The following is a 26,857-nucleotide window of genomic DNA, read 5'->3' as shown; positions in this document are numbered from 1 at the left end:
AATCAATATGGTACTTCAAGGAAAGCATATTAAAGCAGTACTATTCAGATTATTAATATTCTAAGGATGAAACTGGTAGAAATAGCCCCAATATTTGATGTAAACAGAAGAAATAGGAATAACCCCAATTCTGATCTGATATTATATTCCATATCCATCCAACAGAGGAAACACTTTGAAAGTAAATCTATTCATTCATAATAGATTAAAATCGATTGGTTCAGGGCAAATAAAATTATTTAGAGATGAACATTTTTTTTTTCAAATTCAAATCCAGTGACTTTGTCAAATTTGTCCCCAAAATTTGATTTGCATCTAAGGCTACTTTCACACTTGCGTTAGGAGGCGCAGCACATGGCCGCCGTGCAGCTCCGCCCCTGCCACGCCCCCTCCGATCAGCTCCTCCTATGGGCGTATGACGCTGGATGCGATCTGCGTACCCTATCGTTAGCATTGGGTGCGCGGACCGTGCGCTGGTATGCTTTTGCCGGCGCATGCGCCCTCTTGTATCGTCAAAAGGGTGCATGCGGCAGCAAAAGCATACCAGCGCACGGTCCGCGCACCCAATGCTAACGATAGGGTACGCAGATCGCAAGCAGCATCATTCGCCCATAGGAGGATCTGACCAGAGGGGGCGGGCAGGGGGCAGAGCTGCACGGCAGCCATGCGCTGCACCTCCTAATGCAAGTGTGAAAGTAGCCTAAGCTATTCTCTGCAGTACCTTTATTTTCCCTGAAAAAAATGTGTGTAACACTCTGAGGAGGCCTCTTAGGACGATACTGAGCACTTTTCAAACTCTTTGAAAAGAACACATCTTTAGCAATGGCAAAACAAACGTAACATAGACGGCTAAAGGTATACGAATAATAGCTGTTTTTCACTGCTATTTGTGTCTTAAAGCTCTGTCTCCTTATCTTTGCTGGTAAGTTGTGAGCTAAGACATCCTCTCACTGTCCAGGTTCAGCATAAAATATCTGCTGCACTCCCTGCCCTTGCTTTTATACAGTCAATGATAGTCCCTTTTGAGTGGCTGTGTTACACCATGTGATGTGATAGCTGCAAGGCATTATGGGGAAGTCTGCACAGTCATGCTTAAGGCTACGCAAGTCTTCTCTGGTTCATGCAATCTACTGCTTTGTTTAAACTGGAGGCGGGCATATTTTTGGCACTTTGTGCAAATTGAATCCTAAGTTTGTTAAGTTTGCTGAGTCCAGCAAGTTTCGGAAAATTCAATATAAACTTTGGAATCTTATCAAATTGATCGCTCATCATTAAAATTCACCTCACATTTTAGAAAGAAATTAGTCTGAATTGGATTTTTTCTTTTAGAAATTGCTTTGTACAAATCCAGCAAAATGGTTGAAGGATGAGGCTGTATTTTGTCACATTATAGAGATTGGGAAGGGCTTAAAAAAAACAAAACATATTATACTCACGTATCACTCACCTGTCCCACTGCCAGGTACGGACTGGGGCTAAAATTCAGCCCTGGCATGTGAAATCACACAGGCCCATGTTGTCTCCATCCCCAAGCACCAGAAGGGATTTATTACAACTAATATTACCCTGGATGGAGGAAAGCAAGATTTACTACAAGACCAATATTTCTTATGATACACTGTGCTCTGTCACAACTCCGAAGAAGACCACCAAACCGGAGCATAGTGGGACTAGTTGGGGCTGGGGAAATCTAATTTTTCAAAATTTTATTTTGTTAATAATGTTATGCAGTCTGTAGAGACCTCAGAGCATAATAATGCACATTCTATTCACATCGAATACATTTGACACAAATCAAATTTCAGGTTTTAATTCAAGCAATTATGTTGAATTTTTATTTTGGCAGATTTGTCCATCTTTTGCAAATAGGTATCATAAATTATGCAATCCTCACTCCAAAAAGAAAAAGTATGCTAAATGAAGGCCATAGGAGGAGGTAGATGACTTAAAATCTTTGTGCCAAGCGCCGCCTCCTCTCGATTGCACTTGGCAGTTCACATAATTGTTTTTTTTTCCTGCATTCAGGATTCCTTAATTTATGGCATCTCTTGACTAGTAGGTTGACTCTTGTCAGGACCTGTACTAAACAAAACACTATGTATACTGTATGTTTTGCGTATGTTGCTCTGTTAACATATTGGGCATAGAAGGTTAATGGCACACTAATGGTATGGCTCCTTGGAGGTTTTTCATGTGGATTTTGAAGTAAATTTGCTGGACAAACCACGCCCTAAACTGCTTCAAATACACTTTGATCTGGTCTCTGGAATACAGTGGGGAAACAAAGTATTTAGTCAGCCACCAATTGTGCAAGTTCTCCCACTTAACCCCTTACTGCCATTGGACGGGATAGTACATCCAATGGCAGTACCCCCGCTTTCATGAGGGCTCCGGCGGTAAGCCCGCATCAAAGCCGGGAGATGTCAGCTGTTTTCAACAGCTGACATGTGCCCGCAATAGGCGCAGGTGGAATGGAGATCTACCCACGCCTATTAACTAGTTAAATCCCACTGTCAAACGCTGACAGCGGGATTTAACAAGCGCTTCCAGCCGCCGGGCCGGAAATACGTGCATCGCCGATCCCCCATCACGTGATTGGGGGTCAGCCATGCGTTGCCATCACAACCAGAGGTCTCCACGAGACCTCTATGGTTGTTGATGAGACATTGCTCTGAGCGCCACCTGGTGGTCGGCGCTCATAGCAATGCTGTAATTCTGCTACATATATGAGAACTGCTCAGCGCCTATATGTAGCAGAGCTGATTAAGTAGTGGATGCTTCTAGCCTCCCATGGAGGCTATTGAAACATGCCAAAATTAAATAAAAAATAAAATATATGTAAATAATAAAAAAAATAAAAGTTTATATCATCCCCCCTTTTGCCCAATTCAAAATAGAACAATAAAAAAAATCACACATACACATAATAGGTATCGCCGTGTTCAGAATCACCCGATCTATCAATAAAAAAAAGAATTATCACAATCGCTAAACGGCGTAGCGGGAAAAATAATCGAAACCTCAGAATTATGTTTTTTAGTCGGTGCGACATTGAATTAAAATGCTATAACGGGACGATTAAAAGATCGTATCTGCACATAAATGGCATCCTTAAAAATGTCAGCTCGGTGCGCAAAAAATAAGCCCTCAGCCAACCCCAGTTCCCGAAAAATGGAGGCGCTACGGGTATCGGAAAATGGCACAATTTTTTTATTTTTTTTGTAAACTTTGGAATTTTTTTTCACCACTTAGATAAAAAAGAACCTAGACATGTTTGCTGTCTATGAACTCGTAATGCCCTGGAGAATCATAATGGCAGGTCAGTTTTAGCATTTAGTGAACTTAGCAAAAAAGCCAAACAAAAAACAAGTGTGGGATAACTCTTTTTTTTGCAATTTCACCGCACTTGGAATTTTTTTCCTGTTTTTGAGTACACGACACGGTAAAAGCAATGTTGTCGTTCAAAAGTACAACTCGTCCCGCAAAAAAGCCCTCACATGGCCACATTGATGGAAAAATGTAAAAAACCTCTCTTCATTAAGGGGTTAAAAACATGAGAGAGGTCTGTAATTAACATCATAGGTAGACCACAACTATGAGAGTCAAAATGAGAAAACAAATCCAGAAAATCACCTTGTCTGATTTGGCAAGATTTATTTTGCAAATTATGGTGGAAAATAAGTATTTGGTCATTAACAAAAGTTCATCTCAATATTTTGCTATGTATCCTTTGTTGGCAATGACAGAGGTCAAACGTTTTCTGTAAGTCTTCATAAAGTTGGCACACTCTAGGCAGATCTCCTCAAGAGCAATGATGTTTTGGGCCTGTCGCTGGGCAGCATGGACTTTCATATCCCTCCAAAGGTTTTGTATGGGATTGAAATCTGGAGACTGGCTAGGCCACTCCAGGACCTTCATATGCTTCTTACAAAGCCACTCCTTCATTGCTCTGGTGGTGTGCTTGGGATAATTATCATGCTGAAAGACCCATCCATGTTTCATCTTCAATGCCCTTGCTGATGGAAGGAAGTTTGCACTCAAAATCTCACAATACATGGCCCCATTCATTCTTTCATGTACATGGATCAGTCGTCCTGGTCCCTTTGCAGAGAAACAGCCTCAGATCGAGGGGAGGTCCCTTCCAACTCTAGGATTCTATGAGATTATCAGTGGTCTTGTATGTCTTCCATTTTCTTATTATTGCTCCCAGAGTTGATTTCATCACACCAAGCTGCTTGCCTATTGCAGATTCAGTCTTCCCAGCCTGGTGCAGGGCTACAATTTTGTTTCTGGTGTCCTTCGACAGCTATTTGGTCTTCACCATAGTGGAGTTTGGAGTGTGACTGTTTGAGGTTGTGGACAGGTGTCTTTTATACTGATAACAAGCTCAAACAGGTGCCATTACTACAGGTAATGAGTTGAGGACCGAGGAACCTCTTCAAGAAGAAGTTACGGGTCTGTGAGAGCCAGAAATCTTACATATTTTTAGGTGACCAATTACTTATTTTCCACCATAATAAAATAAATTTTGCCAAATCAGACAAGGTGATTTTCTGGATTTGTTTTCTCATTTTGACTCTCATAGTATTGGTCTACCTATGATATCAATTACAGGCCTCTCTCATCTTTTTAAGTGGAATAACTTGCTGCACAAATGGTGGCTGACTAAATACTTTTCCCCCACAGTGGATCCTCTTCAGTTCTCCATAAAATTCCCTGTGAATATAATCTTGTTGCTTGTAAACTTTATCTGGAATTAGTCATAGCAACTATTAAATGGCCCTCTTAAATATAAGTAGACAGCAGTGAAAGTGCTTATAAACCACAGTTATGAATACATGAGTAGTAAAACAATAATGTACTGCAATCTATGTGGCAGAAAAAGTTTAATATGAGAACATTAAGATGGATGGAGCTTAGCATACAAGCTCACTAATAGAGCACTGTGTAGAACAGATGGTTGCCAATGATATTTTTTCTTGAGAAAAATCATTAAAAGACCAATTTTTCATAGTTGAGGGAAAATAAGATCTATGTTGACATCAGCTGTCAAGTGTGAAGACACAGCACAACAAATCCCTATAGCTCAGTTCCTTATTGTATTGAAGAGCAGAAAGTTGGTGTCATCTAACTGGGGTTCCTTTGACCCATCCTCTACCTATGCCGAGAGTGTCCATGTTCACATTTAGTTTCATTGCAATCTTTCTTATCTTCAATATGCATTCACAACATATTATCAAAAAGATTTATTTAATTATTTTAGCATCACCCTGGAAGGAAGTGATTGGCTCCAAAGTCAGCTCTAAATTGAATTTGTCTTCAGCTGGACCTTTGGGTACATCATTGTGCCCATGGAAGATCCTCTGGTACTAGGCCATTCTGACCATAGATATTGGGCTAAAGGTGATGCCCAGCCACCAAAATACTGCAATACTCAGCTTAGCAAACCCTTGCCACTCTTGTGTTGACCCTTTCACTGTCCCTGCTAGTATCTGTTTTTACTGGTCCATATTTGAAATGTCAAAACAATTTGTCACCAATGAAGCTACTCTCTGGATAAAGCAAACAAGGGAGGGTCAGCTCACCTCAAGACAAGATCTAATATGCACGCCACCTCTTAGTATAGCAAATCTAAAATGTAGATAGACAAAACGCCTTTATAAAACATCACTCCATCACCACTTAAAAGGTGGATGTGTTTCAGACGTAGTCTTTACTCATTCTCTGGCCACAGCCGTCACCTGCGTGATAGAGACAAGTCAACAGTTCAGCTGGTAATTGGGTGCAGCGGTCACATTTTGCTTTGACATGAGTTCACTGGACCTTCAATGGTTCAGTAAAGCCATGGCATTGCTTCACTGGACCTGGAAGAGTACGGGTCATCTGAGATGGAGGAACCATTGGTATGGGAGTACTAGTGAACTGGAAACATGATTATTACTAATCTATTTTTAAGCGGTCTTTAAAAAAACTTTAGGTAACTGGACAATTCCTTAACTTCATCGATGTGTGTTGGGGTTGACGACTCCACTGCATCCTCAGCATGTTTCCCAATCCCAGCCAGCCTCTGTTTTTTTTCTGGTCCAGCGATGCAATGTCTACACAATATGAGAGTTCATCCAATCACTGGACATATCGGTGACCTGGAGGGTGGCGAAACGTCACTACTAAAGGCAGTGATTGGTTACAATGGTCACATATCATGTCAAAGCAGCATCACTGGAACTGGGAAAATGGAGACTGGTTGGGTCCAAGGAAGTGTTGGAGAGCAACAGGGAATTGGTAAGGTGTATAGGTCGCTTTAGATATCTGGACAGTTCCTTTAATTACAGTCACAGGTTGTATTGGGTTTAAGTACTAAAAGAAGTCAAATATTCATTAGCAAAACACATCCGTGATGTATTCTATGTTTTCGGTGTCAGGCTAACCATTTTAGATTCAGTGTTAAACAGATTTTGTCGAGCCGTTGTTCATACCCATCAGACCATTTTAAATTCACATCGACTGATTGTTACTTTCTAAAATAAAAGCCCAGGTCAAGCTCCACAAAAACCCTTTTTTTAGCAAGCAATTCAGAGAAACATCAAATATTAATATGATAAAAGTAGATTATTTTTTTATGCGCTACCCAGCTGGAAATAAACCCACTAGAGCAAGGTCTGAGTTAATTGGAAGGCAGAAACTCAAATAATATGCTTTGAACATTGGAGCATTTAAAAACCAGCATAATAATTGGTTTTATATATGAGACTCTTCCAAGGGTCACGGGTTATTGTTGACTGTGCCGGGTCGAGAGAGACCATTAGTCAATTATAAAGCACCACTAGTTTTTAGGGCTTGGAAATATAAAATTCATAAAGTAATAGCCCGGTAGATGCGACTATAACCGGTTATTGCAGAGGTGTTGATGCTGAGTGCAGGAAATTACTTTAAATACTCAAGGGTATTATATAATTAAATTCCTGTGAACATGTTTTCATAAACCATGAATTCACATGTTGGTGCTTGGAGTTCTAATGTCAACATTTCACTGTTCATTAGGAAGATAGACTGATTATCTATGTTTTTGAGATATATGACATAGATCCGGTTAGTACCCATTCCTTGTAGGCTTGTAGTCTAAGGGTCCCGTTACATTTAGCGATGCACCAGCGATCCCGACAACGATACAACCCGGTCAGGATCGCTGGTGCATCGCTAAATGGTCGTTAGTGAGCTGCCAAACAGGCAGACCTCACCAGCGACGCAGCAGCGATAAGCTATCCGTTGGCGGTCGATGTTATCTGTCACACTGCAGCGATGATGACGACTTCCACCTGCGGCCCTGCGTCGCTAGTCGGTGCTAGCGGGACACCAATGAGGAAAAATGGCCCAGGACTAAATCGGTGACGCTTTAGCGATATCGCTAGCGATCTCGCTATATGTGAAAGGCTCTTAAGGGAAAGCTGGCTTTGTCAATGAAAAATAAAGCAATGGGGGAGATTTATCTAAACTACCAGAGGAGAAAAGGTTTCCAGTTGGCCATTGCAACTGATTAGATTACAGCTCTCATTTCTCATAGGCCTCCTACCTCTTTGACTTTGGTCTCCTCTGATGCACCCTCTACAGCTATGCATCTGTTTACCAATAATATAGTCCCCAAGGGCTCCATATACAAATATATATGATCATGGATTTGTCCAATAGTAAAGATGCTAAATACATCACACCAAAGAGCAAGATTTGCAAGCTAAGGTATCATAGAATCATAGAATTATAGAGTTGGAAGGGACCTCCTGGGCCATCTGGTCCAACCCCCTGCTCGAAGCAGGATTCGCTAAATCATCCCAGACAGATGTCTGTCCAGCCTCTGTTTGAAGACTTCCATTGAAGGAGAACTCACCACTTCTCGTGGCAGCCTGTTCCACTCATTGATCACTCTAACTGTCAAAACGTTTTTTCTAATATCTAATCTGTCTCCTCCCATTCAGTTTCATCCCATTGCTTCTAGTCTTTCCTTGTGCAAATGAGAATAAAGATGATCCTTCTACAATGTGACATGAGATATTTGTAGACAGCTATTAAGTCTCCTCTCAGTCTTCTCTTCTGCAAGCTAAACATTCCCAAATCCTGCAACCTTTCCTCATAAGACAGGGTTTGCAGACCGGTCACCATTCTGGTCGCTGTTTTCTGAACTTGCTCCAGTTTGTTGATGTCTTTTTTAAAATGTGGCGCCCAAAACTGGACACAATATTCCAGATGAGGTCTGACCAAAGAGGAGTAGAGGGAAATAATGACTTCACGTGATCTAGACTGTATGCTTCTGTTAATACATCCTAGAATTGCATTTGCCTTTTTTGCTGCTGCGTCACACTGACTCATATTCAGTCTGTGATCAATTAGTATACCCAAGTCTTTTTCACATGTGCTGTTGCTTAGTCCTATTCCTCCCATTTTTTTATGCTTTTTTCATTTTTATTACCAAGATATAGTACTTTGCATTTTTCCCTGTTAAAAACCATTCTGCTAATTGCTGCCCACTGCTCCAGGTTATTTATATCTTTTTGAATCCTCTCTCTTCTCTAGTATTAGCTATCCCTCCTAGCTTTGTGTCATCAGCAAATTTGATCAGTTAACCCTCAATTCCTTCATCTAAATCGTTGATAAAGATGTTGAACAATACAGGGCCCAGGACAGAGCCCTGTGGTACCCCACTTGAGACATTCTTCCAACTGGATGTGCAGCCATTTATGATGACCCTTTGGGTCTGATCACTAAGCCAGTTAAGAATCCGCCTAACAGTTGCCTTGTCCATTCCATACTTAGCCATTTTTTCAATAATGATTGTGTGAGATACTTTGTCAAATGCTTTGCTGAAGTCAAGATATACTATATCTACAGCATTTCCCTGATCCACCCAATCAGTGATTCTGTCATAGAAGGAAATTAAGTTAGTCTGACATGACTTATTAGTTACAAACCCATGCTGACTCTGTTTAATCACTTCATTCCTGTCCAGGTACTTACATACATGTTATTTAATAATTTGTTAAAAGATCTTTCCTGGTATAGAAGTCAAACTCACCGGCCTATAGTTCCCTGGGTCCACCTTCTTCCCCTTTTTGAAGATAGAAACAACATTTGCTCTTCTCCAGTCTTCTGGTACTTCTCCTGTTCTCCAAGAATTTTCAAAGATTATGGAGAGGGGTTCAAAAATTTCTTCTGCTATCTCCTTCAGAACTCTGGGGTGTAACTCATCTGGACCTGGAGACTTGAATTCATTTAGGTTAGCTAAGTGTTTGCTCACTAACTTTCTGTTATAGATATCCTGGATTCTTCTATTCCCTCAATAGGTCAGTGAAGAACCACTGATGTTACATTTCCTTTCTGAGAGAAAACAGATGCAAAATAGGAATTTAAAAGTTCGGCCTTCTCAACATCCTGTCTTACCATTTCATCATTTTCATCCTGTAAAAATCCTATAGCATCTTTGACTTTTCTTTTACTTTTGACATATCCCCAAAATCCTTTATTATTACTTTTGACATCTCTTGCAAGCCTCAATTCATTGTTAGCTTTAGATAATCTGATTTGGGTCCTGCAAATTCTCAGACAGCATTATATTTATTTAGATATGCCTCCCTCTTTCCATTTTATAAACATTTCTTTCTTCCTTTTTAGCATGTGCTTAAGTTCTGTGTTCATCCATCCTGGGTTCAATAAACGCTTCCTATTCTTCCCTCTTTTTGGAATTGTTAACAATTGTGCCTTGAGAATTTCATTTTTCAAGATTTCCCATCCTTCCTGGACATTTTTGTCCTTAAGGATATCCAGCCATTGGATCCCTCCAATTCTCTTTCTGAATCCCTTAAAATCTGCCTTTCTGAAATCTAACCTTGACGTCTGAGTCTTCACATGTCTTCCTCCTCTAGTTATCCAAAATTCTAAAATAGCATGGTCGCTACCTCCTAGGGTCCCAGCCACTTTTACCTCCTCAACCATTTCCTCCCTGTTTATAAGGATTAGATCCAAGGTAGCAGTTCCCCTTGTTTTCTCCCCTACTTTTTGGAAGATAAAGTTGTCAGCAAGAGAGGATAAGAATTTCCTTGACCTGTTAGTTTTGCCTGAGAGAGATTCCCAACAAATGTCTGGATAGTTGAAATCTCCCATGACAACTATGTCATATTTTTTTGAGAACTTGGCCATTTGATGCATAAAGAGTTCATCTATATCTTCAGCTTGCACAGGCGGCCTGTAGTAAATGCCTACAATGGTGTCCTTTCCATTGTTCTGTCCTTGTATTCTTACCCAAACAGTTTCCACAGAACTCCCAGTCTCTGAAGCTTCAATCTCTGTGCAGATATATGCGTTTCTAACATGCAATGCGACACCCCCTCCTCGTTTATCAAGTCTGTTTCTTGCAAATAAGTTGTATCCTTCTAGTCTTGTATTCCAATCATGTGTATCACTGCAACAAGCGCACACTAAACCAATTAGAATTTAATTTTATTGATGCAAAAAGGTTATACATTAAAAACATAATAAAACATGGTGAGCATCCCACAATGTATATAAAGTCAAATATGGCATGTACAACATATCAGACCTGATATAATAACCCATATACAATCCATATGCAATTCAACCCTACTATAATAACGGGTTGTGGCGATACGCGTGGGGTATGGTCCTGGGTCAGCACCCGCTTCTTATATTTCTTATTGCAGCCTCATTTTTCCCTTAGCGGTTCTGAGACTGTCTGATAGGGCATAACTGAGTATTGGTTTGTTATTTGGGCCACCTTGTTTTGTGGCTGCTTGTGGCATACATGTGTTATCAGGTAGTATGCAGGGCTTGTTGCATTGATTGATTTCATGTGATTACTGTGCAACATTTGGGCCTCTGGTCTCCATGAGCCTAACTATAGGGTGGTGGTTGTGGTTATTATAGTAGGGTTGAATTGCATATGGATTGTATATGGGTTATTATATCAGGTCTGATATGTTGTACATGCCATATTTGACTTTATATACATTGTGGGATGCTCACCATGTTTTATTGTGTTTTTAATGTATAACCTTTTTGCATCAATAAAATTAAATTCTAATTGGTTTAGTGTGCACTTGTTGCAGTGGTGTCTTTCTCCTTCTTTTTCTTGTTGATTGTTTATCCCACTGTTGCGGCACCTATACCCTTCAATTATATACTGGTCTATTTACACAGTTGGTGCGCCCTATTTTTTCTATTAGTAAGCCAATCATGTGTATCGTCACACCAAGTTCCAGTGATTCCAATGACATCATATTTCTTTTCCTGTGTTAGTAGTTCCAATTCTCCTTGTTTGTTGCCCATGCTTTGTGCATTAGTATAGAAACATTTTAGTTTGTGATTGGTTTCGCTTTCTCCAATATTTTTATTATTTAGATTCTTTTGTCTTTGTTCTTCCTTTCCACTTTTAATAGCAGAGTTCTCAATAGCATTTGTCAGGTGTATGGCTTTTTCTGGCCTTTTGCTTCCCTTTCCATGTTGTTCCAGTTTAAAGCTCTCCTGATTAGTGTAGCAAGGCGACTTCCAAATACATGTTTTTCAGTCTTCGTAAGGTGCACCCCATCTTTAGCAAGTAGTCCATCGTATAGGTAATTCTCTTTGTGATCCAGAAATCCAAATCCTTGGTGTTGGCACCATCGACGTAGCCAGTTGTTCACCTGCAGAATCTTATTCCACCTCCTTGTTCCATGGCCATCCACTGGGATGATGGAAGAGAAGACCACCTGTGCTCCCAGTTCTTTCACTTTTTTACCTAAGTTTTCAAAGTCATTGCAGATGGTTTCCAGGTCGTTTCTTGCTGTGTCATTTGTCCCCACATGTATTAGCAGGAATGGGTAGTCATCTGTAGGTCTGAAGAGTCCTGATATCCTGTCAGACATATCTTTAATTTTTGCACCTGGAAGACAGCACATTTCTCTTGAGGTTATATCCTGTCTGCAGATAGCGGCCTCTGTTCCTCTCAACAGGGAATCCCCCATGACCACCACTCTCCGTTTCTTCTTCATAACATTTTTCATTCTCCATCCAGGATGACTCTGAAGGCGTACAAGGTTGATGTTTGTGGGCAAAGTCTTATCCTGATGTATTTCTTCATCGTTCTCCTGCGTGAGAGCCTCAGGACTCTTCCCCTGGTTTACCGATTACCTCTTTTCAGCTGCAACAGTCAAAATCCAGTGATCGTTGAGCTTGTGGAGACTCTTCACTTATCCCAGAAGGCACTGGGAATATGCAAATTCTCTCCTCAGGACTCTTCCCCTGGTTTACCGATTTCCTCTTTTCAGCTGCAACAGCCAAAATCCAGTGATCGTTGAGCTTGCGGATCATGCACATATTTTAAGTCTACGTGTTTGGTGTGGTGGAGTGCCTCAATATGGTGTTTGTAGGCTCAATTGGTACTATATTGTACCTTTGTATGCCTATATTTTTACAAAAAAAATTGTGCCATGTCTCAGCAGGACTCTTATCTGAAACTTTGCATCGAGGGTAGCTTGACCCTGTAATATTTCATCTTTTCAAGCAGCAAATGGCAGCAGTCAGAGCACCCTTGGCCTCATAGTAAAGTGCCGTGCTCCATCTGCCTCCATACAGCTTCCTGTAATGATAATTCCTACAAATAATTTCATTTCTCCATAGAGAGAGACCAGCACGACTTGTATAATGGTTATAGGGGTGCTGTGACAATTAATTCAATATATAAAGAACCTAATATACTAATAATGATATAGAACTCTAAGACGTGCTGTTTTGACATTTTAGTCGCTTTGTGGGTAGGGTCACACAACCTTTTCTCCACATCTAGGAAAATCGGTCCAATTATACTAATTACCGTATTTTTCGGACTATAAGACGCACCCCTATTTTCAGAAGGAACACTTTGATCACACTCAGCTCACACTTTGATTAGAGTGTGATCACAGTGTGATCTGATTTTCTTGGCTGTGGAGAAAATGGAAAAAAATATCTCCTTATGCTCTATTCTGTCAGTCCTTGAAAATCAGACCACACTCTGATTTTATCAGAGTGCAGTCCAATTTTTCTAACAGACCTGTTGATTTGCATGGCCGAGATCAATCCGATTTGTGGATCCAAATCATGCATGCTGTGATTTTTTTCTTCAGACCAGCTGTGTTTGAGGAAAAAAATTGGATATGTGCACTGCCCCATAGACTAACATTGGTCCAAGTGCATCCAATGTTTTGTTGGTTCATACTCGGACCGAAAATATGGTTGTCTGCAAGAGCCCTTAGAGTAAGTAAGGAGCTAATGTCTACAGGCCTGCCAAGTGTCATATGGTGTGGTAAATCTCACGAGTATACAATGAAATGAATACTAGTTGAGGGGTCTGATTAAGCTGGATGGATACAAGACTGACTTTTCTTATTATGTAGCTGTATATTCTGATATTTTCTATCATGTAAGAAACACCTACATTTACAGTATGTACGGTATGACTATATTCATAAAGGGTATAAATAAACAGATGCTTCAGATTTTCTTTGGAGAGCTTTGGAAAATTCATGTGTGTTTCTTTGATTCTCACCAGTGCCATAAAATGAATCCCAGAAGCTTTAAGGTTATAGCTAGAACCTATTCCTTACATTTTTCCTCAGCAACACTATGGTGATTCTTATGGTTGATATCCATGTTAAAAGAAAGAGGGTAGGAGAAAGAGTATTGTCATTGCCAGCCACAGTGCCTAAATTACCCACCACATACTTTCTCTAGAGTCAACCAAAGATCCTCTAGATACAACTGCCTATTCCATTTTCATGCCTTAAGGTTTATGGAGTGGTATCTTCTTGTTCCTGGAATATTTTTAACAGAGGAATATTCTTCTAGTTTCAACAATCATCGATCACTTTGCCGAGACAGTATTGTTATGTTACAGAAGAATGGGACCATCCTTCTGATTCTGAAGAGTCCAATTCATAATCTCAGTGGGAATATCACAGTATCTTACTAGTAAAGTTATTGTGTTTCTAAACTGATATTTTGATATACATGATAACCTATTGGTCAAATGGACTAACATGTCTCTAATAGTGGCCACTCGCATGGGTGTAGCCACCAATTGGTAATGGTTGGATAGGGGAGCATGATGTGTGAACCCCTACAAGAGCTATGGGAGAAAGAATTATGCAACCAAAAGATATTTTATGGAATGAAAAGAGTAGACTATAATGTGTTAAAAAGAATAGACCAGGAACCATTTCCTTCCTATTGTCTAGAATTGTAAAAGGTCATTCTATAAGGTTACTCATTCCAACTGCTTTTATATCCCTTTTCAAATTTCAGGTTGTGGCAAACTCACAGGCGTCAGTAACCCAATCACGATACGTGCCTCGGGGTCTAGGTTTGGGTCGTGGATGACGGATACTATGGCTCCCAGTTCAGATAATAGGGTGAGTCATTAATACATGCTTTAAAGCTGAATGTGCTACTTCAACTGCATTTCTCTAATCTTTTGGCTTTAGAAAGCCAAGGGCTACGAAACGAACAGCAAAATCAAGATCAAGTAACGAGGAGTTATGGTTGTTCATGATGAAAGTCGTCTTCTAAGAACAGAATGAAGTCTACTAAGTACAAAACATTAGGCTATTATGTTGTCTCAGAGTGAAAGTGCAGCCCTCGTATAACTTATTGCATGTTTTCATGTTCACTGGTGCAATGTTTAATGTTGAAATAAGTTGTAATAGGTTTTTATCCTGCTATTTTTCTCCTTTATTGGCATCAAACCAGCAGTAGTTCTTCATGTAATAATTTGTTGGATACTATGCTATACTGGCCTTTGGCCTTTAGAGAAAATTTCTTTAGATAGATGTACTTGGATTGGGAATATTGAGGAAAAACTGTGTTGGATACTTATTAGTTTTACGAAAGTATAGTTGAAGGGGCCGTAAACATAGATTACAAAAATTCATTGTTTTTACCAGCTTTACAAACATCAATTTTCACTTCTTGGTCCATGTCTGAAGCTCCTTTCTAATCCAGAGTGGAGAGCTACTATACACAAGAGGCATGAACCATGTAGTATTGAATGAATAGAATCCAGACTAAAGCCGGACAGATGATATGTTCTCTCAAATTTGGAACGGTATTCCTATCTCTACATGTCCATAGGAAATGCCTTAAATGTCTAAAGGTGTGGCTCCCACTTCCCTTGTTAATAAATAGGTGGTCTTACATGCCATATGATATAATATAGGCTAGATGGAAGTGATATGAACAGAAACTAAAGTGGAAGAGATTTTGATTCAAGTTTTGATAGATGTGATCAAAGTCGTATTGAATAATTATAAATTTGTAACATACTGTAATTTCTCCCTTTGCTAAATGGGATATAATCATACATGAATGTCAAAGTATGAAGTCTACAAAACTCCAAGAATAGTCTACCTTTTATTATTACAATAAAAACAGAAACAGCATTCAATCCTCCTTAAAGAAATAGTAGGACTGAGGGAGAAAAGAAGTGAGATAGGTGCAGTGTGAAAAACTGATTTTTGGTGAATAAGAACATCAATGATAACAAGCCCACCTTACATATCATAGAATCATAGAATGGTAGAGTTGGAAGGGACCTCCTGGGTCATCTGGTCCAACCCCCTGCTCAAAGCACGATTCACTAAATCATTTGATGGTCACAGTTCCACTGAAGACCTCTACAAATAGCAGATCTGTAAGCCAACATTGTCTTATGAGATGTGCTTCCAATGGGTTCTCTTTACAACTGTCTGCGACTCTTCAATATGTAGTGACAACTTTTTATTGGCACTGCTCAGATGGACCTATGTCTAGAAATAGAAGTTCCCACCATGTATAATTTTAGTGTCGAGTTTAATGAGGGATACAACTAGTTTTGGCTCTATTGTCTAAGCCTTCAGCCAATATATTAAACAGATTGGCCACTACTATTTTGTTGATAGCCTTTCCTTGGACACACCATCAATATCTGATTAATGAGGTGTGCCAGCAGGCACCAATCAGCTGCTACAGGTAACGGACGGAAGTTCTCAGATGCTGTTGGAACACATCAGCATTGTGAAAAAAGATCATGATCATGACAGGTTACAACAGATCCACCCCCTCAGATATTTATGGCCTATTCTAAGGACAGTTCATCAATAAAAAAAGTAGTGGCCAAACTCATTAAGACCTGATGAAGGCTCATACACTACACATTTTCTTTTTCAATAAATACAGTATATCCACTTTGCATGAATAATATACTTGATGAACAATCTATTTCAGAACATGGGGTCACTGAAGCAGCATCAATAAGTTTTCACTATGTGCCGAAGAAAACATCTAATAGACTCGATAAGATTATGTTTGTTTTTCATCAGTTCCAACATCACTAATAGTTAGCAGAGATTTTTATTTAGTTGTGTCAACTATCCAATCCTTTAAATCTAATAAAGTTTTCCAAAAAAAGGTAAATCTATTTGGTAACTTTACTTTCATTAGACAATTTACAGTATCAGTATCAACAGCATACAGTGTGCAAAATAAGTATTTGATAGACTGTCGATTTTGTAAGTTTTCTCACCTACAAGGATGATTCTGAGAAAGGTCAGCTATTTACCCAGAACTACATGGAAGGACCTGGTAAATGACCTGAAGAGAGCTGGAATGACAGTCTCAAACATTACCATTAGTAACACACTACGCCTTCATGGATTAAAATCCTGCAGGGCAGGCAACGTCCCCCTGCTCATGTCAGTACATGTCTAGGCCCATTTGAAGTTCACCAGTGACTATCTTGGATGATCCTGAGGAGGCATGGGAGAAGGTCATGTGGTCAGATGAGACCAAAACAGAACTTTTTGGTATCAACTCCACTCGCCATGTTTGAAGGAAGAAGGATGAGTACAAACCCAAGAACACAGTCCCAACCATGAAGCATGGTGAGGGAAACATCAAACTTTGGGGGTCCTTTTCTGCAAAGAGGACAGGACAAGTGCACTGTCTTGAAGGAAGGATGGATGGGGTCATGTGCTGCAATATTTTGGCTCACAACCTCCTTCCCCCAGTAAGGCTGGTTTCACATTTGCGTTTTTTAGCGCTGGAAAAAAACGCATACCTGCGCATGCGTTTTTTCCCCTATATTTAACATGGGTGCGCATACCTGCGCACTGGTAAGCGCATGTATGCGATTTTCATGCGCTGCGTTTTTTTGGGGTGTGCGTTGGTATTTTCCAGACGCAGCATGTTGCATTTTTTGGCCCTGCAAAAAAGCGCATGCGCACATATGCGCACGTTTTGCGCTAAAAATGGCCATTATAGCCTATGGATGCGCATATGTGCGCACTGGCATGCTCATGTATGCGTTTTTTTGCATATGCGTTTTTTTTTTTAACCATGGAATTTAGGGGTTTGGGTTAGAGTTAGGGTTAGTTAAGGGGGTTTAGGGTTAGGGTTAGGGTCAGGGTTAGGGTTGGGGTTTGGGTCAGGGTTAGGGTTAAGTATGGTTTGGTTAAGGGTTAGGGTCAGGGTTAGGGTCAGGATTAGGGTTAAGTATGGTTTTGTTAAGGGTTAGGGTCAGGGTTAGGGTTAGGGTTAGGGTTAGGGTCAGGGTTAGGGTTGGGGTCAGGGTTAGGGTTAGGGTCAGGGTTAGGGTTAAGTATGGTTTTGTTAAGGGTTAGGGTCAGGGTTAGGGTCAGGATTAGGGTTAAGTATGGTTTTGTTAAGGGTTAGGGTCAGGGTTAGGGTTAGGGTTAGGGTCAGGGTTAGGGTCAGGGTTAGGGTTAGGGTCAGGGTTAGGGTTAAGTATGGTTTTGTTAAGGATTAGGGTCAGGGTTAGGGTCAGGATTAGGGTTAAGTATGGTTTTGTTAAGGGTTAGGGTCAGGGTTAGGGTTAGGGTCAGGGTTAGGGTTAGGGTTAGGGTCAGGGTTAGGGTTAAGTATGGTTTTGTTAAGGGTTAGGGTCAGGGTTAGGGTTAGGGTTAGGGTCAGGGTTAGGGTTAGGGTCAGGGTTAGGGTTAGGGTTAGGGTCAGGGTTAGGGTTAGGGTTAGTTAGGGTTTAGGGTTTGGGTTAGGGTTAAGTATGATTTGGTTAAGGGTTAGGGTCAGGGTTAGGGTTAGGGTCAGGGTTAGGGTTAGGGTTAGGGTCAGGGTTAGTAAAGTCATGGTTTGGGTAGTGTGAGGGGCCACCTAAAAATGTTGGAAAAAAACGCAAACGTGGTAAAAACGCACTAAAAACGCATACAAACGCATAAAAACGCTGCGTTTTTTTCATGCATGCTCATAAAAATGCTTGAAAAAAACGCTGCAGTTGTATGCTTATGTATGCGTTTTTTCAATGCGTTTTTTTGCGGGAAAAACGCGCTGCAAAAAAAAGCAAGTGTGAAACTAGCCTAAGAGATGGGTCATGGCTGGGTCTTCGAGCATGACAATGACACGAAACACACAGTCAGAGCAAACTAAGGGGTGGCTCCGTAAGAAGCATTTCAAGGTCCTGGAGTGGCCTAGTCAGTCTCCTGACCTGAACAAAATAGAAAATCTTTGGAGGGAGCTGAAACTCAATGTTGCCCAGTGACAGCCCCAAAACCTGAAAGATCTGGAGAAGATCTGTATGGAGGAGGGGGGCAAAATCTCTGCTGCTGCTGCAGTGTGAACAAACTAGTTCAAGAACTACAGGACATTTCTGACCTTTGTAATTGCAAACAAAGGTTTGTGTACCAAATATTAAGTTCTGGTTTTCTATTGTATCAAATACTTATTTCATGCAATAAAATGCAATTTAATTACGCAAAAGTCATAGAATGTTCTGGATTATTTTGTAAGAATCTGTCTCTCACAGGTATAGTGTGCCTACGATAAAATGTACAGACCTCTCCATTCTTTGTAGGTGGTAAAAATGTCAAAATCGGCAGTTTATCAAATACATATTTTCCCTATTTTATGTTCTTTTTCTGTTTGCTTTTACATGAAGTAAATGCTTTTGGTCAATTCTTGCTTCTTGCTCAATTATCTTTTTGAGCTTTTTAGTTTAGAATTTATTCTGTATATTTGTTTGGTCAGACTGACATATTTAAGAAATTCCATACAATGGTTCATTACCATATAAGTACATTGTAAACACGCGGTGGTGACTTTCTATTACTTGGCCCATTTGGCAGGCTAAGAGTTTCAAACAACTATTACAGTTAAATTGCTTGTTTCTCTGAGATATTGCAAAAATTACAAATTAAAGATTTTTTGGACTAAATTTTCAAATTTACTTTAATTGTTATCTGACTTGTAAATGCCATTTGTCCAGTACAGCTGTTACCTCCATTAATTAGCTACTGCCATTTCTATTTTTTGTAGCATTGCTCAAAATGATGCTTTTATTTCAAATCCAACCTATTTAATGAAATCTCCCCCCAAAAAGTCAACAGACTGGGTAGGAAAGACAAGAAATGTTACACAGTTTTTGTTTTTTTACATTGATGACTCATTTGGAACAAAATAGCCTTGGCTTTGTTTGGTTTCGCTCTATTTCTCAAGACTTAAAAAAGAGAAGAGCAGCATGACTAGTTGCTTAAGCTGATCTGGTAAGGTGGATCCTCTAAACCACAGGTTCAGGTGGTCTAATGGACTCCGGCCATTGGTGTGGCAAGCAGGAAAACACATTTAGCACACTCATGAATCTTGGGAGCAAATAAGTGCAGGCAGTGGAACCCAGCTGCAATGGAAGCAAGTTAAATCATGTTTTGCACAGAAGGTGGGGCCCGCCAAACGAAAGACTTGATACTCAATCCTAAGACACAAGTGTGTGTCCTAATGGGTCTTAAATAGGATTAGAGAGATGATGTCACTGAACCACAATGTGCAACCTGCAAAACCCGATGTGGAGTACAACAGAGGGCAGTGGACTAAGGTGAAGGAGGCAGAGCCTGGGATACAGGTACATTACACTAGTCTTGCTGAGCCAGTCCTGTTATTTTGCTGATATGGCTAAAGTATGTATATTGATAAAAGGTAGCTAGTTAGTAAAAAAAAAAAAAAAAAAAAAACTATTGCGTAAAGTTCAGTGTTTTAAAAAATGTAACTAACAGTAGAAAATGCTAGAGAATTAAAAATAAACTTAACTCACCTATTCATTCATCATCAATCGAGTATGGATGCTTTGATACTCTTCACTGGTCTTAATTTACTTCCTTACAATGCATAAATAATATCATGTTCTTACATATCACCATTGTAGCCAATCATTGCCCAATGAATCAAATTATTTGTTAGGGCTTGTGGATCACACCAAATATAAATTATGAAAAGGTGTGATCACAACCCAGGGTCCACCATGCAGAGGTGGTATACTGCTGCTATACAATGACGGATGGTGAGTAGTAAAGTGCTCGCTTGACACCGGCGGGTAACCACTGAGCTGGCGTGATGGGAAATGGGCTCTGTTACTGCACAGAGTCCGCAGAGACCTATGCCGAAGCCTGTTAAACCTCACAGGCTACAGCTAGAGGAACGCTAGCGTGAGGTTCACAGGACACAGCTTCTGACTCACGAGAAGCGTGCCCCTTTAGACCTGTTAGCGCCTGGATCCACTACTACGGAGCCAGGGAATGTGTTCTCTCAGGAATGCTGTGCCCTGTTAAATGTCACAGGGTGCAGCAAGCATTAGTTTACCGCTCTGAGTGTGTACTGTGATGCCTGTGCTGAATGGCGCCCACTGACGCTGACGGATGAGAGAGCTGAATGCACTGCGGCGCTAAGCACTGCCAGCACTAAGTGCTGACTCTAACCTCTAAACCCTACTACCACGTGTATCCTAGGGAAAGGGTTTTTTAATGAGTCATTCACCTGTCTCATACATCCATCATCACACACACCACTATAAACATAAGAACTAATGTCTATCATAGCGCATGGTGGGGCAGCCATGCGAACCTTTTATAGCAGTGTCCTTCCAGGACCTTCCTGATGGTCCAATCTGAGCTGGAGAAGGACCTGAACATGTGACCTCAGATCTCCAGTGAGAGATCGTCCCACGGGCATGCTCAGTGAACCAAAAGGGGGACTTAGTCCCTGGAGTTGTACACTGCTGACCAGCATGCGTTGCTATAGCTGGACCAGAGTTGGCAGGAGCATCCAAACCCACAATGCTGGTGTGAGCAGTGTGCCGAGATCGACGAGTCTGCGGAGCAGGCTCCACTGCGGCTGGAGAGGAATGGGAGATCGCCGAAGGCAAAGCTTGGGATTCCTGCTGTGCAGCCGCAGGAATCAGACACCTAACATTATTGGCTGCAGCAGTCACTTATAGGGGCAACCATTGTGTTGGTCTTGAACTTAGCAGCTGCACCGGGCGTCCTCAAAAGCCACTGTGTGTCAGAGCAGGTTCAATCACCAGCATAGTGGGGGGGGGGTGAGATTTAGGGACCCCACTAGCGTCAATCCCTCTATGCTCCTGTAACATCTGACAGGGCATAGCTTAGAGTACTCTCAGTTTTCGCACTGCTCTGTGGAGTAACAGAGTCAGGCGCTTTACGCGCTGTTCACACCAAGTGATGTGTAACTTGGTGTGTTTACGGTGCTTGCTTGAGGCTACGCTCCACCATTGTCCTCTAGCTGCGGTTTCGTCATCACCGCAAGTTGGACCCCGGGTTACGAATGCACCTTATTATAATTTATATTTGGTGCGTTCCGCAAATCCTAGCACAGTGTTTCAAGACCTGGAAAGAATTAATAAAGAAATCTTGAAAGCTAAGTGACTTTTTAAATTTATTTTACATTCATTATTTACTTCCATGGTTGTATGAAGGGGAGGAGAAAATATCTTATCATTTTGGAATTAAAAATAAAAACAGTCCGCAGTCAGTTTTCTTTTTTGCCTTTTGTTTGCAGGGCAAGTTGTAGTTTTGAATTACATCATTAATTTTTTCATATCAAGTAAAGGAAAGTGGCAAAAAAAACAACAAATGCGGTGAATTGGAGAAAGAAATAGCAACTCTGCCATTGAGTTTTTTGTTTTAATGGTGTTCATTGTATGGTAAAATTGACTTTATGAAATGATTCTCTAGTAGGTCAGTGCAATTATGGGAATACCAAATATGTATAATTTTTAAAATATTTTATTTGCTTAAAAAATTCTGAATTTTGCAAGAAAAAATGGCTTCCTGCGATCATCTTGCAGGGGGTGTCTAATGGGCACCAATAGTAATGTATGTGCTGAATTGTGACACTTAAATACCTCTGTCAGTAAAAGCAGCAATTCATGGGAATGCAGCCAATATATTACAGACATAATCCGCCCCGTATGGATCAGGCTTTCTTTCTGAGCCTGCTACATAGTCTCTGAAACTCTACTTGACGTAATGATACATCATGGAGCATAAAGGTGTTAAAGGCATTTTTCAGGCTTAGCATATAGATGAACTATCTAACGGTAGGTCATGTATTTGAGATGGTGGGTGTCTAGCATGCGGCACCTCCACCGATCAGTTATTTTTATCTCTGGCACTGGCTGTATTTTCCGGTCACTGTATATTGGCTGTTTTTGGACACTTCAATTCAATTTCCATTGAAGTGAATAAAAGTTGAGTTACAATTCCCTGGAGCTGCCTCTAGTCACAGAAAATGAAGCTGTATTGTTCAGTTGACATCTGGCAACTGTCAGAGGTGAAAACTGGTGATTGATGGGTGTGTTGGGTTTTGGACCAAAACCAAGCATATGATATACATGGCCTACCCTTGTGAAACAAAAATATCCATAAGAGCGCAACTTTTAAAAAGAAGAACTCATCAATATACAAAGATGATAATAATCAAGGTGCCACAGTGCAAATAAAATATATATATGGCAAATAGCCTAAACCATAAAGTGCAGGGTTCCAAAAATTGTGTAATATTAATACCAGGTGGATATACCTTTAAGGGTCCATCAATGTACCGGCACAGCGCACTCCCCGATGCGCGTTTCGGAATTACTTCCTTGAATCGATTATCTGCAGTAGATCCTTAGCCTGGACATCCCTTTACTGAGGCATTTATAGTGGAGTTTTTATAGACATTTTGGTAGAGCTACACCACCAACAACACTATCATAAAGGAAAATATGTTGCAAGATATATAAATATATTCATGCATTTGTGTAGCAAATGCAATTAATCCATCGCATGCAACTTTGGATATCATGATCCCCCATTACCACAGAAACCATGTGTTTTTATTCCAACCACAATTTAAACCATGCTTCATTTAGCAGTGAAAATACAGCAGAGGCAGAACATCCAAGCTGCTTTTACCTAATCTGTTTTATCCCCATGGAACAAGCCAAGCGCAGCTAATGAAATTAAAGGATTTAGAAGGAGCCTAAGTAGCATGACAGATGAAATGTCTCCATGAATATACCAACTGCTGTAGCATGGATGAAATACATTTACAAAAAAGTAACCTACGAGGGGCTCGATAGTTCTTTATATACCTGAAAACTGAGATCTAAGTCATAATCACATTCAGTAGGCGAGAGGCTTCCTCGTTTTCAAAGTCCATGTCTACAAAGAGGTAAAGTTGAAAAAAAAAGGCTTGTGAACTTTCCGTTGGTAGAACTATAAAGAGTTACGAAAGATAAACCATAGAAGCTGCCACTCAGTGGTCAATGTGACAAATGGAAGTCGACAAATGCTGTAAGAGTCAAGCTCTATGTGAACCAATCCTGCTGTTTGTAAATTGTTAAAACTACAAAACATTATCTTTTATGTTCTTCTCGAATGTGCTGAAAGTTTTCAATAGGGAACAGTTGAGGCCTTGTCATAAAGCACTGTTTGGAAACACAATTTACATTGTGTCTGAACTTAGTCCAAAAAAGTCCTGGTGGGCTTCCCATCGGCATCGGAACTATCGGCAAGCACGTCTTTTAAAGGTTTTTCTCGGTATCTGGGGGTAGAAGTGCACCGAGGTTCCGCGAGACTAGAAAAGAACTTGGTAGCTTATGAGGTTGAGTTTGTAGAAGGAAGAGGTGAGTGGTTATATTTGTGAAGATGTGTTCTTTTGAAGATGACTGAGCACGAAAGTACAGAAAGGAAACCGAGAGGTTCATATTTTTGAAATTTCTCATCCGGAGATTTTCTAAAGTGATTTCTATAAAATGTATTTAAGTGGACCTGGAGTGACGGATGCAGTTTTCAGCAATCTTTACAGATTGTCTTTATTTGATATCTCAATTGTTTTATTATAGATTTTCTTCAAGTTTAAAAAAGCAACAAAAAAGAATCTTGGAACTCATGAGAACAAAGTATAAACATTTTGAAGGAAAAACTAAAAATAAATTGAGACATTTCTAAATGTAATTTTTTTTAATCAATCATATGAGTAGGACTTCATCATGGGTAGTTTTTATTTTCTCTTAATGTGGTCCTACAGGCATATGTTTCAGGTCTATGCTATTGAATTCCTTTACAGATCCATGCAGTGCTCAACATAAATGAGTACACCCTCTTTGAACAACATGATTTTGATCAATATGTGACTGAATACAAGAAGAATTTCCAAAATTGTGACAAGGCTGAATTTAATAAATTTTTTATTTTAACTCATAACATGAAAGTAAGGTAATATAACTTCCATTACAAATTCTTCAGTTTTACTCAAATTAGTTGATGAAAAAATCTGTACACTACATCTACTACATCTAGAATTTTGTATGACCATCATGATTTTTAAGAACAGCAAAAAGTCTTCTAGCCATGGAATTAGCAAGTTGATGACATATTTTGACATTCGTCATTTTAAATTCTTGAACAATGACTCCTTTTGAGAGCTTGGATTCTCGATGAGAAGTGATGATAACTTGTCTCTTCACAATTCTCTATAGGTGTTCAGTTGGGTTTAGATCAGGAGACACTTGGCCATTGAATCAACTCTCACCCTGTTTTTCTTCATAAATGCAACAAATGTGTATTTTGGATCATTTTCTTATTAGAAAAGTGTACATCTACCAAGGGTATGGAGAGATGGGAGCATGTGTTTCAATATAGAGTAGTATATCTGTGAATTCATGACTTAATTAATGAAATTTAGCCCCCGACACCAGCACCACTCATACAGCCCCACATAAGGTCAACACCATCACCTTGTTTTACTGTAGGCACCATACATTTTAAAAAATTAATTTTGAAACTGCATGGTGCCTATAATGAAATATGGTGGTGGCAGTGACCTTACGTGGGACTGTATGACTGCTGCTATTGTTGGGGAGAAACATTTTATTGATATTTTGAACTCACTGATGTACTGTTTTATATCAAAAGAGAATATGTTATCATTACTCTGTGCCTTTGGTTGATGTATTTTTTCTAAATGCATGTAGTCTACAGTGTAACATTTTGGCACCAGAGTTCTTTGTGGGGCTGTATGTGTGCTACTGATGTCAAGAAACTACATTTCATTGATGACTGCCACGATCCATTTTTGGATCTGTCAGATTCTGGATTCTCTTTTATAAACTTGTTCTCTTTCAGGCCATCAGGGGTTAATGTCAGTTTTGCCCCCGGTGGCCGCTGGTGTTGCTACAACTGTGGTTGGTTTGCTGATGGGTTTCCCCCCGGTGGCTGCTGGTGTTACTGCATGGTGATTAATTATCTATGCGGGTGGGTGCCACTCCCTCTTCCCTTTATAAGCCCACCTGGTGCTGCAGATCACTGTTGGTAATACTGGTCATTTGCTAACCAACCTTGGTGAAGACAGGACCTACCTTGTGCAAAGGGGGTTCAGCTTATCTGGAGCAGTAGTGTTGCTGCTGGATGCTGATCGGGTGCCTTACTCTGCTGCTTGGAGCATTGACAGCAGATAAAGCTAAGTTTTGGTTTTTAGTTGCTTTATCCCCGTGATGTCTGTTTTATCTTTCCTTTCGTGTTATTGGTGCAATTCACTTTATTCCCTGTCTCACCTCCTGGGGAGGAGGTTGGGGGTTTAGCTCAGGGCTGAACAGGAGATACGGACAGGTCGGGGACTTGGGCCTCACTACCATCAAGTGTACCCCCAAGTTAAGGAGAGTCAGGGCACCCCCCTTAGCCTGAGGGGCAGTGCAGGGGCCCAGGTACCTCATCTCCTGTTTTTCCCAACTGCCCCGTGACAATGACATCATGAATTCACAGGTGTACGGCTCTACATTGACAAATATGCTACCATTACTCTGTGCTCCTGGTAGTTGTGAATGTTTTCTAAATTCATGGTACCTACAGTGAAACATGGTGGTGGCAGTGTCCTTCATGGGGTTGAATACATGGAGAGCTACATGTCATTGATGCCATCATGAATTCACAGATGTACTGCTCTATATTGAAAGAGAAGATGCTATCATCAGTCCATATCCCTGGTAGACATGTACTTTTACTACATGACAATATTGTTAAAATCTTTCTTTTCAAAGTGGGTGTATTCAATTATTTAACCAGGGCAAACCTTTACTGCCCTAATACTTTTATTAATTTCACTGGCCAAGATAAAGTGACTTGTTGGTGCACCACCAATGGCGTAACTTGAAGCTCGTGAAACCCAATGAAAAATTTCCAAAAGTGCCTCCATCAATTATGTGTCTGTAACAGTACTGGACTTATAATATGGGCTAAATGTACAGTTTGGATCCATTAGGCTCCAGTGCCCAGGTGCAGATGCAACCCCTGCACCTATTATAGCTACACCTTTGTGCACCAGGTCTAACCCACTCACATACAATGTACTCCATTCCTCAGATACGTGAGGCAACTATGCCTTTGCTGACTGCCTTTTCAATCTTCTCTTTGTCCCAGCTCATAGTGATACAATTTTGTAGTGCATTTATAGTTTTTTCTAAACTCCATATACATTCAGATTCAAACTATTCCTATTTAATATC

General features: G+C 40.3%; 1 protein-coding gene across 2 annotated transcripts in view; it reads left to right on the top strand.

Annotated features, from left to right (window-relative positions):
* The window catches only part of OLFM2 (olfactomedin 2), a 532,346-nt gene that overhangs the window by 480,698 nt on the left and 24,791 nt on the right, over positions 1-26,857 (top strand). For both annotated transcript variants that reach the window (XM_073557197.1, XM_073557198.1), the window contains exon 5: positions 14,323-14,429. In XM_073557197.1, coding sequence (XP_073413298.1) covers positions 14,323-14,429 — 107 coding nt within the window. The remainder of the gene's footprint in view (positions 1-14,322; positions 14,430-26,857) is intronic.

Source organism: Dendrobates tinctorius, unplaced genomic scaffold (genome assembly GCF_039654945.1).
Source record: "Dendrobates tinctorius isolate UK_male_01 unplaced genomic scaffold, ASM3965494v1 ptg000245l, whole genome shotgun sequence".
Lineage (NCBI taxonomy): Eukaryota > Metazoa > Chordata > Amphibia > Anura > Dendrobatidae > Dendrobates > Dendrobates tinctorius.
The sequence above is the reverse complement of the archived record's forward strand: the minus strand, read 5'-3'. Positions and strand labels throughout refer to the sequence as shown.